Source organism: Schistocerca cancellata, chromosome 3, assembly GCF_023864275.1.
Source record: "Schistocerca cancellata isolate TAMUIC-IGC-003103 chromosome 3, iqSchCanc2.1, whole genome shotgun sequence".
NCBI lineage: Eukaryota > Metazoa > Arthropoda > Insecta > Orthoptera > Acrididae > Schistocerca > Schistocerca cancellata.
The window spans coordinates 13,730,780-13,746,899 of NC_064628.1; the positions used below are offsets into that span (position 1 = coordinate 13,730,780).

Consider the following 16,120-nt stretch of genomic DNA (forward strand, 5'->3'; position numbering starts at 1 on the left):
AGATTCAAAATAACAGACATGATGGCAGTTTCACCACTGACGCACACAAAGAATAATTTTATATTGTTTGTGTTTATACAGCTACAGCACAAACTGTAATAAATACGGTGAAGGACAATATATCAAATAAAGAGGAGGGCAACATGATTTTGCCAGTAAGCAGATATGATTTGTAAATAATATATGTGAGAAGATACAGAACCGAGATAATTTACGTAACTGAAATTTCGCAAATCTTCAGTAGCTTTTATAATATTTGTGGTACAAAAGAGATCAAGCTCTCTAATTGCAGATTTCAATGATGCGCATCGATTGAGTTACATTTTGTAACAAAATTAAGCTGTAAGAAACATACAAATCAGCAAGGCAGCCTGCATTGACAGACATTGTTACACACCACATCCAACATTTAGTTTGTAAGATTTATAGTTTTGATTATATTTCTTATTAATTGTTTATAAATTTGCATACTTTTGCCCATAACTTATATAAACTTTCGTAGTTATCATTATTCTGATCACTTCAGTGGAAAGAGGAGGAAATATCCAATAGTAAGGTGGTGCCATATCCATATTTACACACTGATTTTTAGCACCACAACAAAACTTTATATTTGTTTAAATTTTGGGCAAAATACTGCACATAAAATTAAGCATAAGGTATTGGATTTGATGATAATTTCAGCATGCAATTAATGGCACAGTTGGGTTTTGAATATCATATCTATAAAAAGTTGTGAATCTGGCCGGTGAAAACGCAAAGTCCTTTAGTGACGTACATGCAGATTATTTCCATGGATGGAAGGTCCGAGGCCTTAAAAGTGCAGCAACCATCTTGAAATTTCTCACAGTTTTGTACGCGGTTGAAGAGGCAAGATCTATGCTGGTCTGAATGGTGGTCCACCCGCACACATTTTCAGTGATAGAAATATTTTGCATTGCCAGGTTTATTTCTGCCAGTAGTTCAGTTTGTGTGTGTGTGTGTGTGTGTGTGTGTGTGTGTGTGTGTGTGAGAGAGAGAGAGAGAGAGAGAGAGAGAGAGAGAGAAAGTTGATTTGGACTCTGAGTTTGTGCACTGAGTCTGGACTTTTACTCAGGGACTTTGAATGTTTTCTGCCACTAATCGACACTTAGGTTAATACATTGTGTATCAGTTAGACTTATTTATATATGAGTTACTGTTAAATTTTAGCTGTGAACACTGCCTGTGTTTTCTAACTATTTTTGTTTATTAATTTTATATAGTGTGTTTGCTAACCACTGTATTGGGGGCTCAAGCTATTTTCAGATCACTTAATCACACAGTTGCTTTCACCAATCTGTGAATTAATGTGTGAATATTAATGATGATAAACTTTTATTAGCTAAATTATAAACTGTAGTAGTTGGGGTACGTTATTTAACATGGAGTGCATGTGCGTTCAGCCTGGTAATTATTTGTCTGTCTGATTAATACATCACAGGCAAATTAATTAGTTTATTTTATTTTAAAAGTTCACAGTAATTAGTTGTCTTTCTACAGTGCTATGGGAGCTGGGGATACCACCAAAGCTAATAATTCTCATGAAAATGACCCTAAGCAAAACCAGCTGCAAAATAAAAGTTAATGGAAAATATTCCAATAATTTTCCAGTCTTTCAAAAACTTAAGCAAGGGACTTGTGTGTCACCAACATTATTTGACTTGGTCCTGTAGGCTTTCATGTGAAAACAGCCAAGCAAAACAGATGGTACTGTTTTCAACAGGACAACTGAGGAGATGGCATTTGCAGACGACATAGCCATGCTGGGAAGAAACACAGAACATTTTATGGAAAAGTATGTAGTTTTAGAACGTGAAGTTGCTGTAACTACAGAAAAAAAAACATATGCTCAGTACCAGAAACAAAACAAGGTGGAGAGGTATTAAGAAGTTTGAAGGATTTGAAAGAGTAAATCAATATTGGGAGGAATGGTTACGGTAGGTATTATGATACCAACAGAGATAAAGGTAAGAATAGCTGCATGTATCAGGTGCTATTACAACTTCTTTAACATGTTGCAATCGTTCCACATTTAAAGACACATGAAGATGACAGTGTACAAACAATTATAAAACCAGTTGTTATGTATGGGGTCGAAATGTGGCCAATGGCAATATGTCAGAAAAGCCTTGAATGCAAGGGACCGCAAAGTACTGTGCAAGATATATCGTGAAGTGTATGAAAATGGTGCTTGGAGAATTAGGACCAATTCAGAACTGTATGAACTCTATAAAAATCCCCAAGTCACCATAGATGGAAAGGCACAAAGGTTACAGTGGTTAGGGAATTTGCAGAGAATGGAAGAACAGCGAGTGCCAAAGAAAGATCTGATGGCAAAACCGGATGGTAGCTGCTCAGCAGGGAGACCAGGATTGTGATGGCTTGTGTGTGATATAGAGACAGCTCTGAGAAAGTTAAAGAGTATGTAACTGGAGAAGGCTGGTGAAGTCAAGAGAGGATTGAAAGAGACAGGTCGTCGACAAGGCCTGGGCCCTCCATGGGCTGTAGCATCGGAAAAGAAGAAGAAGATTCATGTATTAATAGCCTTCTCAGCAATATGGCAAAATTGCAGACTACCATTATACTGATAGAATATTCATTGTTACAACAACCAGGAGTAAAATTGTATTCTGTTGTTCAGTTTTATAATATAGTTTATTGGCAGCATTAGAAAGCCTGGTGATGTAGCTTGCTGTCCCACTACCCACTCAGAAAGTAGCCTTTCTTTAGTTTTGAAAGGGTGAAATTTGCAATTAAGCCATTGGTGTTCAGTTATAATTTTCCGTATTTGTGTTTGACAGTGAAATTGTAGTCATTTAGCTTTAAAGACCAGCATATTAGGCAACTTTTTTGTGTAACAAATAGTATAATGAACCATGGACCATGCCATTGGTGGGGGGGGCCTGCATGCCTCAGCGATACAGATGGCCATACCGTACGTGCAACCACAACGGAGGGGTATCTGTTGAGAGGCCAGACAAACGTGTGGTTCCTGAAGAGGGGCAGCAGCCTTTTCAGTAGTTGCAGGGGCAAAAGTCTGGGCGATTGAGTGAACTGGCCTTGTAACGTCAACCAAAATGGCTTTGCTGTGCTGGTAATGCGAACAGCTGAAAGCAAGGGGAAACTTCAGCCATAAGTTTTCTCAAGGGCATGCAGCTCGTTCTCCGGATGGGGACTGCTCTGGAGGCCACCATTATCAGGAGAATCAAAAATGGCATTCTATGGATTGGAGCATGGAATGTCAGATCCCTTAAATGGTGCAGGTAGGTTAGAAAATTTAAAAAGGGAAATGGAAAGGTTAAAGTTATAGTGTGCGTTAGTGACGTTCAGTGGCTGGGGGAACAGGACTTCTGGTCAGGTTGTAACGTGCCAGGCTGTATCCTCATATTAGTGCTTCTTACTAGTTCACGTCACAACCGGATGTACCGGTATTGAAACATTTCCTCACCCAGTAGATAGTGCGCAGTGTTCCTGACCTACATTGCTTTGCTTTGCTTATTCAATATTGTCTTCTCGGTAGCTGCGTCCGTCTCACCTAAATCACACTACAATTAAGAAGCCAGGATCCTAGATTATGTTTTCCAAAATCAAAAGTCAAGACCTTATTCATTGTTGAACACTTATGACAACCATAGTGCGATTTATTTGATATCACTCACACACACAATATTCACGTGACCAGGCCTCTTACACTTAATCGTCACATTAGGTAGGTCAAAAACTTCCAGTCTTTAACAATGTTCACAATTACATTTACCGAAAAATTAACCAACTTGCCGCACTTTTGCTCCAAGAGAATCTGACCGAGAACTAACTGAAAAAATACCAAATGTCTTTTTCCAAAGCTGTTTCACAGAGGAAGACTGCACTGTAGTTCCTTCTCTAGATTGTCGCACAGATGACAAAATGGTAGATATCCCAATAGACGACAAAGGGATAGAGAAACAATTAAAATCACTCAAAAGAGGAAAGGCCGCTGGACCTGATGGGATACCAGTTCGATTTTACACAGAATACGTGAAGGAAGTTGCCCCCCTTCTTGCAGCGGTGTACCGTAGGTCTCTAGAAGAGCGTAGCGTTCCAAAGGATTGGAAAAGGCCACAGGTCATCCCCGTTTTCAAGAAGGCACGTCAAACAGATGTGCAGAACTATAGACCTATATCTCTAACGTCGATCAGTTGTAGAATTTTGGAACACGTATTATGTTCGAGTATAATGACTTTTCTGGAGACTAGAAATCTACTCTGTAAGAATCAGCATGGGTTTCGAAAAAGGTGGTTGTGTGAAACCCAGCTCGTGCTATTCGTCCACGGGACTCATAGGGCCATAGACACGGATTCACAGGTAGATGCCGTGTTTCTTGACGTCTGCAAGGCGTTCGACACTGTTCCCCACAGTCGTTTAATGAACAAAGTAAGAGCATATGGACTATCAGACAAATTGTGTGATTGGATTGAAGAGTTCCTAGATAACAGAACACAGCATGTCATTCTCAATGGAGAGAAGTCTTCCAAAGTAAGAGTGATTTCAGGTGTGCCGCAGGGGAGTGTCGTAGGACCGTTGCTATTCACAATATACATAAATGACCTTGTGGATGACATCAGAAGTTCACTGAGGCTTTTTGCGGATGATGCTGTGGTATATTGAGAGGTTGTATCAATGGAAAATTGTATTGAAATGCAGGAGGATCTGCAGCGAATTGACGCATGGTGCAGGGAATGGCAATTGAATCTCAATGTAGACAAGTGTAATGTGCTGCGAATACATAGAAAGATAGATCCCTTATCATTTAGCTACAAAATAGCAGGTCAGCAACTGGAAGCAGTTAATTCCATAAATTATCTGGGAGTATGCGTTAGGAGTGATTTAAAATGGAATGATCATATAAAGTTGATCGTTGGTAAATCAGATGCCAGACTGAGATTCATTGGAAGAATCCTAAGGAAATGTAATCCGAAAACAAAGGAAGTAGGTTACAGTACACTTGTTTGCACAGTGCTTGAATACTGCTCAGCAGTGTGGGATCCGTACCAGATAGGCTTGATAGAAGAGAGAGAGAAGATCCAACGGAGAGCAGCACGCTTCGTTACAGGATCATTTAGTAATCGCGAAAGCTTTACGGAGATGATAGATAAACTCCAGTGGAGGACTCTGCAGGAGAGACGCTCAGTAGCTCGGTACAGGCTTTTGTTGAAGTTTCGAGAACATACCTTCACCGAAGAGTCAAGCAGTATATTGCTCCCTCCTACGTATATCTCGTGAAGAGACCATGAGGATAAAATCAGAGAGATTAGAGCCCACACAGAGGCATACCGACAATCCTTCTTTCCACGAACAACGCGAGACTGGAATAGAAGCGAGAACCGATAGAGGTACTCAAGGTACCCTCCGCCACACACCGTCAGGTGGCTTGGGGAGTATGGATGTAGATGTAGATGTAGAAAACTGCACCAGCTCAGACCTTATATAGACGAGCGCTTGAATATTTGACTATTTCCATTAATATATTATAGTTTATAATTTCCCAGGGTTAAAATGATCCTTTTATTATTTAAATAACATGAGTGAGCTGTATCAATTTAAATACGCGGAACTAACTTATGCATCCGCCGTGGGAATTCCCGACTTATAACCACGGCAGCCCTTTTGAACAATAATTTTTACATATTCAAATTTACTTAATTCTTAATTAATGCACTTACAAAGTTGAGACTGGAGTTATTTTACATAGAAAAATAAAGGTAGCAAAATATCGAAACAGATCTCGGAATTATTTGGTAGTTTGGTCACAATTGGCACTGAAAGTCGTATAGGCTACAGATTTTAAGTCTTAATATCTATTTAACTAATAGACTTTAGGTTAATTTAAACACTTTGCTGGAAACAGTAAAATTTAGGCTTTCTTTTGGATGCAATCTTATAGCTGAATTTGACCTATTAGCTCACTCGAATTTTACTTAATATGTATTGCACAATATACGTCATTGTCCATAACTGTTAATAGTATGCATTTCCAATAAAACTGATTAGCTCATTACTTTCAGAATAGACATTAGAATGTACTGAAATAATAGATTTTACTAGGGGAATTTTATTTAAACTATTTCTGAATTTTGTACTATGAGGCTGAAGGCCACAGAATCTGTAGTCGGAATCTGAGTAGTGAAAAAAAAAAAGTTTATTGCTTAATTAAGTTACTGAAGGAGTGTAAAACCAAAACAGGATAGCAGTGGGCAACCCTGCTTTGTTACAAGGTGAATACAACATTATCAATACAAATGGGTAGAGCATGTAACTAATTTGGAGGTACTGAACAGAACTGGGAAGAAGAGGAATTAGTGGCAGTACTTGACTAGAAGAAGGGATCAGTTGGTAGGACACATTTGGAGGCATCAAGGAATAATTAGTTTAGTACTGGAAGGAAGTGAGGAGAGTAAAAATGATAGAGGTAGCGTAAGAGATCAATACAGTTAGCAGATTCAGAAGGATGTAGGTTCCAGTAGTTACTCAGAGATAAAGATACATTCACAGGATTGAGTAGCATGGAGAGTTGCCTCAAACCAGTCTTTGGACTGAAGACAACAACAACAACATAATAAAGACATAACTGCCATGTCAATTCAGAATGATACTTGACTACAGTGAAATTTTATACTATATAAGTAATTTGTGGTGCCAGAAACTCCCTTTTGGTTGTACTGTAAATAAGCTCTATTTGTTTTAACTTCCATGAAATGTAGCCTATTGGTCTATGAGGTCACCCTAGGCTCAGTTAATATACACGACCATCATAATTCCTAGCACTGCTAGATAAACTGAATGATTTCACAAACTCTTGTTAAACTAATACTGGCAACTATGTTAGAACCTCCTTTTAACTTTGATACCCCTTTTTCACAATTGGGTTCCACGTTAAACTTATGCCCTGTTAATTAGGGGTGTAGAAATCTTCACATGATGTGGGTTGAATCGCAGATCATAGTACAAAAGCCCTTGCAGCAACTGTAATTATTTTGCACAACTAGTGGCAGGGAATTCATGAGCATCGCCTGTTGAGGGTGGAATGGCCATACTTCTTTGCCTGTGATTATACATCACAAATAATTTACAAGTTGATTGCATAAACCCACACTTTGCCAGTTTTAAACTTAAGTTAGTACTTTGTAGTTGATCTGTCATTTTCCATTTGTTCTACATGTTTGGACGTAGAGTGAGAGAAAATTTTGGCACCATCCAGGTCATACTGTGTCTACCCTCCAGCATGGCTATCAATCTGGTTTGCAAAGAGCACACTCATTTGAGCCTCAGTATCTGCTAATAGCTTGACCTGTCCAACCATACATGTAGATAAGCTTTTACCACATTCACTAACCCCAAAATTCACAAGGTTTTTGCCTCATTGGCTCTCAAGTGCCCAGTGACTAGCCTGGTCAAGAAGGTAACATCCAGTCTCTGCTCTAAATAAACAGTATGGTTGTGATGACTTGGTTATGTCATGCCATAAACTGACGGGCATCTTGTTGCAGCACCACTAAATAAACAGCATCTGGTAAAGTTCATGGAATAGAACACTGAGTTTCCATGCCTATGCTGGGATCTATTCTGTTAATGAGTCTATCTTCTGCTTGTGCTTCTGCCCCATCAAGGAGAGCCACATTTTGAGTACTTTTGTTGCCCAGGACATAGGTTGGCACAAGTACTTCATAATTTTCTGAAGTTTTTTCCTTTGAGAGAGGACAACTTGCCGCATTCAAAACTGATGCTCCTATGGTTGTCCTATGGTTGGTACATTCAAAACCCTTGGTCAATATTTCAAGCCTCTTCAGTTAACAAAAATTCTGCCGAGTCAAACTACGCATTGGCATCCACTACGAGCTTTAATCGTGTGATGTTCAGCTGAAATTCATAACTCCATACAAATATCTTTCTATTTCATGAATGTTCTGAAGGAAAACAACATTCTCGGTCACTGTATAGGTGGGAATAAAATTACTAAGTGAAATGTAGAGCCATATTTACAAATACTGATACCTGAATTTATGGTTGGAGCATTTATAACTAAATCTGCATGATACTGAAGTACATCTTAGGTATGGTCAGACTTTCCCAGGACACCTGCAACCACTCCCACAGTCTTTTGTATTCTACTTGTAATGGTTCTAGCTCCTTTGATGGTGACCTAGATACTCCCTCACAATTCGGTATTCACCAATTGGAGCTTTTGGGCCTCAGTTTGGAAAGACTAATAGGCCCCTTCACTGTTGTTAATGTCACTTTTTAGCTGCTAACATGTGATGCACCACTTTTAACTCTATAAGTACTTGTTACTCAAAATATGGCAGCAAACAAACATTGACATGCAACATAAAAACTGAAGCTAAACACTAGTACAGACAGAACATTCCCATTTGGCTGGTGTGTTTTCATGTGTGTTTGCAATCATTGAAACCTACACTGACACTGTCAAAGACCTTTTTATCTCCACCGTCAAGTGAGTGTATCCCCCTTTAAACACACTTCTGACCATATGTCCATGTAACCCTTTTGCCTCATTATCCTCTCAGCAATAGTTTCTTGCAGTTTGTTCCTATTTAGAAAAAATATCATGTAAGTGAAAAATACCAAGTCATACCATTGTTCAGAATGCTTTTTAAATTGTAGGTACTCTTGTAATTGCCTGGATACTTTGGTTCACATGCCAGATGGAGGTAAGGACATACCACTTGCAAAAGAACTGTGCCCAATAAGATGCTGTGGTGTTCAAACTAACCTCCAGGTTCAGAGAAGCTACAGCTCCTCTTTTCAGTAATACTACACATGTTAGTGAAGAAAAAATTTAATATGCTTATGGGTAGATTTGCAACTCTTGATGTGCTTCTGTGTTAAATTTGGGCAAAATTAAGAAATATTAACAATGGTAAAATGCATTGAATAAAAGGAAGTTTTATTTCAGCTAATTTTTGAAGTACAAATTTGTATTTTAACTGAGTGGTACATGAGGTCGTTGGAATGTTCCCTCATTAAACATCTTCTCCCATTCGTGTCCAAGTGGGTACTCATAAGATTCTGCTGATTTAGCTTTCATCTTTGTACTGTACCCTGGAGCCTGTTAAAAGATACAGCACATAATTAAAATTAAAATATAAATTAACTGATACAGTATCTATAATTAAGCAGTGTACAAACAACTCATTTTTTATAAAGTGCAGCTGAAGTCCTTTTCAGTAGCTTCCAAGGATGTCTGACCATTGCTTTATGTGGTACACTTCAGAATTTTGACCAGTCCTCATAAGTTAGTCTGTTTGCCACAGCAGTAATTAGGTTTTATGCTTCCCTGACTCTTCTGTTTTGCAATAGCGCCACTAACAGTGTACCTGAGCGTTTGTAGCTCCTGAGGAATGTCTCTGATAGACTGGCAAAAGTCCCTAAAACCATGCATCATTCAACTTGATCAGGTTTCTCTAGTGACTGATTTGAGACAAATATCATTAGTTGTATTTGCACTTATACACCATCAGATGTATATTGTGACTCAGTGCAGAGTGCAGTCAGCAGGATGTCCAGAAACTCCTTACATAGTGTATGGGAGGCAGGTGCTGTACAGCAATGGTAAACGAACACAGTTTGAGGGAATTTATTATAAAGACAACTGCGTAGCTCAAATATCATGGTGGGGTGTGTTCTTGATCTTACTGCTACATAAGGATGTTATTTACACTACTGGCCATTGAAATTGCTACACTAAGAAGAAATGCAGATGATAAACGGGTATTAATTGGACAAATATATTATACTAGGACTGACATATGATTACATTTTCACGCATTTTGGGTTCATAGATCCTGAGAAATCAGTACCCAGAATAACCACCTCTGGCCATAATAATGGTCTTGATACACCTGGGCATTGAGTCAAACAGAGCTTGGAAGGTGTGTACAGGTACAGCTGCCCATGCAGCTTCAACACGATACCACAGTTCATCAAGAGTAGTGACTGGCGTATTGTGACGAGCCAGTTGCTCGGCCACCATTGACCAGTCATTTTCAATTGGTGAGAGATCTGAAGAATGTGCTGGCCACGGCAGCAGTCGAACATTTCCTCTATCCAGAAAGGCCCGTACAGGACCTGCAACATGCAGTCATCCATTATCCTGCTGAAATGTAGGGTTTCGCAGGGATCGAATGAAGGGTAGAGCCACGGGTCATAACACATCTGAAATGTAACGTCCACTGTTCAAAATGCCGTCAATGCGAACAAGAGGTGACCGAGACGTGTAACCGATGGCACCCCATACCATCATGCCATGTGATATGCCAGTATGGCGATGATGAATACACGCTTCCAATGTGTGTTCACCGAGATGTCGCCAGACACGGATGCAGAAACTCGATTCATCCGAAAAAATGACGTTTTGCCATTCATGCACCCAGGTTCATCGTTGAGTACACCACCGCAGGTGCTCCTGTCTGTGATGCAGCGTCAAGGGTAAACACAGCCATGGTGTCCGAGCTGATAGTCTATGCTGCTGCAAACGGAACTGTTTGTGCAGATGGTTGTTGTCTTTCAAACATCCCCATCTGTTGACTCAGGGATCGAGACGTGGCTGCACGATCCGTTACAGCCATGCGGATAAGATGCCTGTCATCTCGACTGCTAGTGATACGAGGCCGTCAGGATCCAGCACGGCGTTCCATATTACCCTCCTGAACCCATCAATTCCATATTCTGCTAACAGTCATTGGATCTCGATCAACACGAGTGGCAATGTCGCGATACGATAAACAACAATCGCAATAGGCTACAGTCTGACCATTATCAAAGTTGGAAACGTGATGGTACGCATTTCTCCTCCTTACACGAGGTATCACAACAAAATGCATAACAAACTGACTTTCAGATATCATTTGGAAGAACAGAAGTAATGACTAACATAAAAACTGCCTCCCCGCACCTCTGGACGAGTTATGGAGATGTCAGCAGAGTAGAAAAACTGAAGTACCTGGATGAGATCATTATGAGAAAAAAGAAAATTGACATGGAAGCAGTTAAGGCATAAATACGCAAGCTTGAAATAGACTTCCAAAAGTCTTGCACGATCTACAAGAAAAAATACCTTTCATAAAACCTAAATACATCATTATGAAATGGTTCTGAAGTCAGTAGCTATGTATGTAGCCAAAACCCTATCTGTAAATTCAAATAGAGGCCATCCTTGAAGAGCCAGAAAAAAAAGAGGAGCACAGAATCATTAGGGCAATTGTGGGACCCAATTACATAAATGTCATCCACGAGTCTGTGGCAAAGGCGAGAAAGTATGACACAATCTACCAATCTACAAAAGAAGTGCACAATTTTACAATTATCTAGAATGGATGGGCAGGAACAGGTTGACCAAGAAGATCTTCCTCTTTCTTTCTGCAGACTTCAAAAACAGAATGCCCTGGTTTAGAAATCCCAAAGACAACCTCCAACTCGTACCAATCAAACCTGAAGATACCTTTGACAAGAATCTCTTCGGCAAGAAAACTGTGATGAATGGGCTACACTAAGATACAGAACCAAAATGAAGATGCCGTGACCCCTTCGACGGAGGAACGTAAGCAAGCTTGTTGACAAAGAATTAAGGATATTTGGGCTGCTCAGGAATTAAAGTTCACTGCTAAACGTAACAAGACTTAATTCAGGACGGAGGAGCGTAAGCAAGCTCATTGACAAAGAATTAAGGACATTTGGGCTGCTCAGGAATTAACGTTCACTGCCAAATGCAACAAGATTTAATGTGGTCTTAGACAGCCCCAGCAAAATAACAATATAAAGACAAACTGGAGTGCTATCTCAAAGCTTGCTAAAAACCATGGACTGATAATATCGCCAACTGCCTCTGTCATTTTCTGTGTTATTTATGGTGTATTTTGCTTCTTCAATTGTTTTACAAATAATTAATATCTTCATTTATGTCATTTCTCATCTGATAACAGTTTTATATCCTGAAGTAAGAGCAATGCTACACAGGAAAGCCATGTATGTTTGTGATTCTATTAAGCTACTTCTATTGCAATTTAAGTTTTCATCTGTATTTCATTGTGATGGATTTTTTTCTGTGTCAGTGAATACTTACAGTAGGTGCAATGTAGTGAGCATGTTTAACATTGGTTGGGTTTTCAAAATGCTCATGCTGCTGATCGACATACTCAATTACTCGGTTCTCCTTCGTTGTCGAAAGACAGATGTAATCAAATATCTGGAGATGTTGCACCATCTCACAGAGTCCAACACCACCAGCATGAGGACAAACTGGAACTGTAATAAAGAAAAAAATAATTAATCCTTCCTTCATTTCTATGAATATAATTGAAAACACCAGCTTTTGAAAATATAGAGCTATCATACAAAGTTTTTGTGACTTTCTTCAGATTCAAACGTATGTGTGTGTTGGGGGGGGGGGGGGGCGTCTGCCTGCCTGCCTGCCTGCTTAATGTTATGATTTGGAGGTCAATGGTAGGTCAGTGGTGACCATGCTCTTATGTAACTATGTAAGTTTTGGAGAACAGATCCCTACTTAACTCAAGTTGAATTACCAAGTGACACACAGCCACAAAAAGGAGTGTCTTAGATTAGGTTATCATTTCATCCAAATCTTCCTTCAGAACAGACATTAAATAAACTAAGGTGAACATACTGTTTATGTTTTAATCTTTCTGTCCAAAAGAGGAATGTGAGTTTGAATGCTTAACAGTCATCGCCACTTTTTGTGTGTGTATCCATTACCTACTTGAGTCTTCAACACAGAAGGGAGTGCAGGTCTATCATGTGAATCATTATTTTTGTCTGATCCACAATTATTGTAACAATTATTTTGAGTACTGCAAAGTACATGGAATTATTTTATTTAACAATTTAAAACAGCCCTCAATGTGATCCCTCAGGTTTTCTCTGTGCAAATGATTAATAGTGTGCTTGCAGGTATTCTGCTGAGCTGTTGGTTCCATTTTATGCACAATATTTTGATGAGTGACCTAGCCATCTTCTTCAGGTATGATGAGTTTTGCTGTTTTGTGTGTTCACTGCCTAGGCTCCAACCATATTGTGAACTAGTTTCTGGGACAGCATAATTAAGAAGTCTATCAAAATGAAGGTGTCAGAAAACATGAAAAACAGGGAAGGCTCTTGGAGGCTAGCACTCAGTTTATTAAAATGTTGCCAGTCATAATATCCACCAGAGTTGGAAGAAGGTGAGAGAATTACTTTTACATGAGTGGTGTCTGTTCTTTCTGGCATGTCTGAAAGAACAGACACCACGCAGTCATGATTCCATGGATGTATATATACATGATGAAAGAGAGATACCAACATCAGCTGTATGATGGCATTGATATAATTCAACAGTGATAAGCGAAAATTCAGCTGGACTGGGACTCAACCTGGATTTTCTGCTTAAGGCAGGCAGTCTCCTTACTCGCTTCAGCTATCCAAGCACGCTTCTTGTCCAACCCAAATTCCCAGCTTGCCGCACATTGATTTCGTAGCTCCCCTAGTCCATTTTTCTTATTGCTTGCAGTATCTCATATGATTCTCACAAGAAAACGATCTAAATATTACTATTATATGTGTGGTGTCTGTTCTTCTGGACATGTCCAAAAGACAGTCAGATAGCTGAAGCGATTAAAACGACCCCTCACTTAAAGCAGGAAATCCGGGATGGAGTCCTAGTCTGGCACAAATTTTCACTTGTTGCCACATTGTATTATTTCAGCACCCTTAGGCAGCTGATATTGGTTTTTTTCTTTCATTGTGTTGAAAGAGTTTGAGTTTCACAGAATATCAGTGCTGTCCATGAAAAACCAAGGGGCATAGTGAGCATCAGAAATAGAACTCAGTTATAAATAGCAGAGAGGGACCAACAATAATTCACAATCTGGTTTGAATCCAGGCAGCACGTACATACAACAGCAGAGCTTGCAGCGCCTGAAGTAGAAAGCTGGGTCAGTAGATATTGTACATAAAATGAAAATAACAGCTCAGCAAAACCATGAAAGGCTATCAAGCCCTCAACAGGCAAATAATTGTCCTTAAACTGTAATATGTAACTTTATTTCTATGAGCATGTGTTATGCAACAATATATGAATAACAAGAAATGCTGTAGGAATAAGTAGAAGGAGCTACAAAAAATAAGTAAGAAATTATATACATTACATAATAAGAAAATTTTATCAACCACTGATGATGTCTATAAAATACACATTGTACCATGAATGAATGAATAAATAAATAAATCAAAAAGAAAAAAAAATGATGTAGGCATGTCTCATTCTGCATAGATCTTGGGCACACTACAAGGACTTAAGTAATGATTACGCAAGTATTCAGGGGAACTTATATTTTGTAAGCTTTGTTTGAGGCAGCTGAAAATCAAATGATCAAAGAATGTAATTGGCAGCATTTGTGTACACTGTTGCCCAACTTATTGGATAGCTCAATAACAGATTCACGAAAATCCATACTGAACAATGTGCAATACTTTTGCTTATGTGTATATTGATTACAATATGTGCCTACAATTCTGATAATTGATTCAGATGTATGTTGTGTGTGTTTCCTATTTGCATTGTTCAGAAATATAAGAATGCTGATGTTTATAAAGAATTGAATGAGATCATCTCTGCAAATTCATCGCCCACAGTATTCACTAGTAGTGATAGCTCATTTTACAGCTGCAACCTTTCAATCTGCCTTTGGTCTACAGCAGAAATATCCTTAGAAGGTGTAGATGATCCAGATAGTAATAATAATAATAATAATAATAATAATAATAATAATCATAAGAAGAGGAAGAAGAAGAAGGAGAGGAATTTAGGGCATATGCATGTTCTCATGTTTGTTCGTACTTCTATACACTGATCATGACTGGCTGTTATTACAGTGAAGTACTGCATGAGGAGACAAGAATTATCAACTCCATTCTCAAAAATTTCAAACACACAATTGTATGCTATGTTCACTACTGAACAATGAAATTATTATTGACTGGTGTTAGAATTTAGAAATAAACTAGTATCAGCTTTAGTACTTACTGATTTCATTCTTTAGGAGTTGGGACACACAAGAAGGTACTTTCTGAAATCTGAACAGGACGGTTAGTTTATGACAGTTTTGTGCAGGAAGTGCAATGAAATGGAACAATTAAACATGTTGGAAACTTCGCATGGCATCTCCCCTGAATATGCAAATTAGTATAACAAGGCAGATGTTCCTCACAATGCAAAATATCTTTATACTAACAGCAGAATCTTTGAAATTATAGCAGCTCCACAAAATAAAAAATTGTGATTTAGTGGAACTACAATACACAAAACTGTATCACTTTTATGAAACCCTTTAATTGTCTCTCATTGTGATGCATAAGTTTGAAATTTGGCTCAAGGTGGCTACAAACTTCCTCTTTAATGGTGCAAAAACATGGCGCCCTGTGACTTCAACCTCGGGCTCAGTGACACTTCAAACAGCAAGGTGTCAACACAGGTGAAAAATAGGCCACAGCTCAGAAGTTCATGAGACGTCCATAAAGTAGGGTTGAATGTGGTTGCAGTGTTGAACATTGTCCTGATGCTCACTGTACTGTGAACTGTAGGTTTCACCTGAGAAATGTGTGGGAATCAGTGCCCCAAGGGAAGGGGTAATTTCAAATGTATATGAATTCCTAAGGGACCAAACTGCTAAGGTCATCGGTCCCTAGACTTACACACTACTTAAATTAACTTAGGCTACTAATGTATGCTAAGAACAACACACACACCCATGCCCGAGGGAGGACTCGAACCTCTGACGGAGGCAGCCGCAGGGATTGTGGCAAGACGCCTCAGACTGCGCGGCCGGGGTCATTTAATTGCTGCCATTTATGCCACCTCCTGAGGGTTTTTCGTGTTGACTCTGAGAGGCTGTGTGTCTCAAATAGTTTCCTCAGTTCCACATAAGAAAACTGTGTGACTCCAAAGCTGGGTGTTGCAGTTCTGACTGCCATCACAGAGACATCAAAGGAAGGGGTAAAATGTGTGTAAGAGAGTGTGTTACAATCTTCCCATCATGTGACACATCCATGA

At 39.1% G+C, this 16,120-nt stretch overlaps 1 protein-coding gene across 6 annotated transcripts in view; it reads right to left on the reverse strand.

The window, feature by feature from the left end:
• LOC126176793 (mitochondrial enolase superfamily member 1-like) overlaps positions 1-16,120 on the reverse strand; it is a 115,729-nt gene that overhangs the window by 42,799 nt on the left and 56,810 nt on the right. For 2 of the 6 annotated variants that reach the window (XM_049923966.1, XM_049923971.1), the window contains exons 10-11: positions 12,140-12,321; positions 8,945-9,127 (exon numbers count right to left, since the gene is read on the reverse strand). The exons of 3 other annotated variants lie outside the window; for them this stretch is intronic. In XM_049923966.1, the coding sequence (XP_049779923.1) occupies positions 9,002-9,127; positions 12,140-12,321 (308 nt within the window). In that variant the 3' untranslated portion in view covers positions 8,945-9,001. Of the gene's footprint in view, positions 1-8,944; positions 9,128-12,139; positions 12,322-16,120 lie in introns of those variants that run through there. One more of the 6 variants, XM_049923967.1, reaches the window with a different exon arrangement.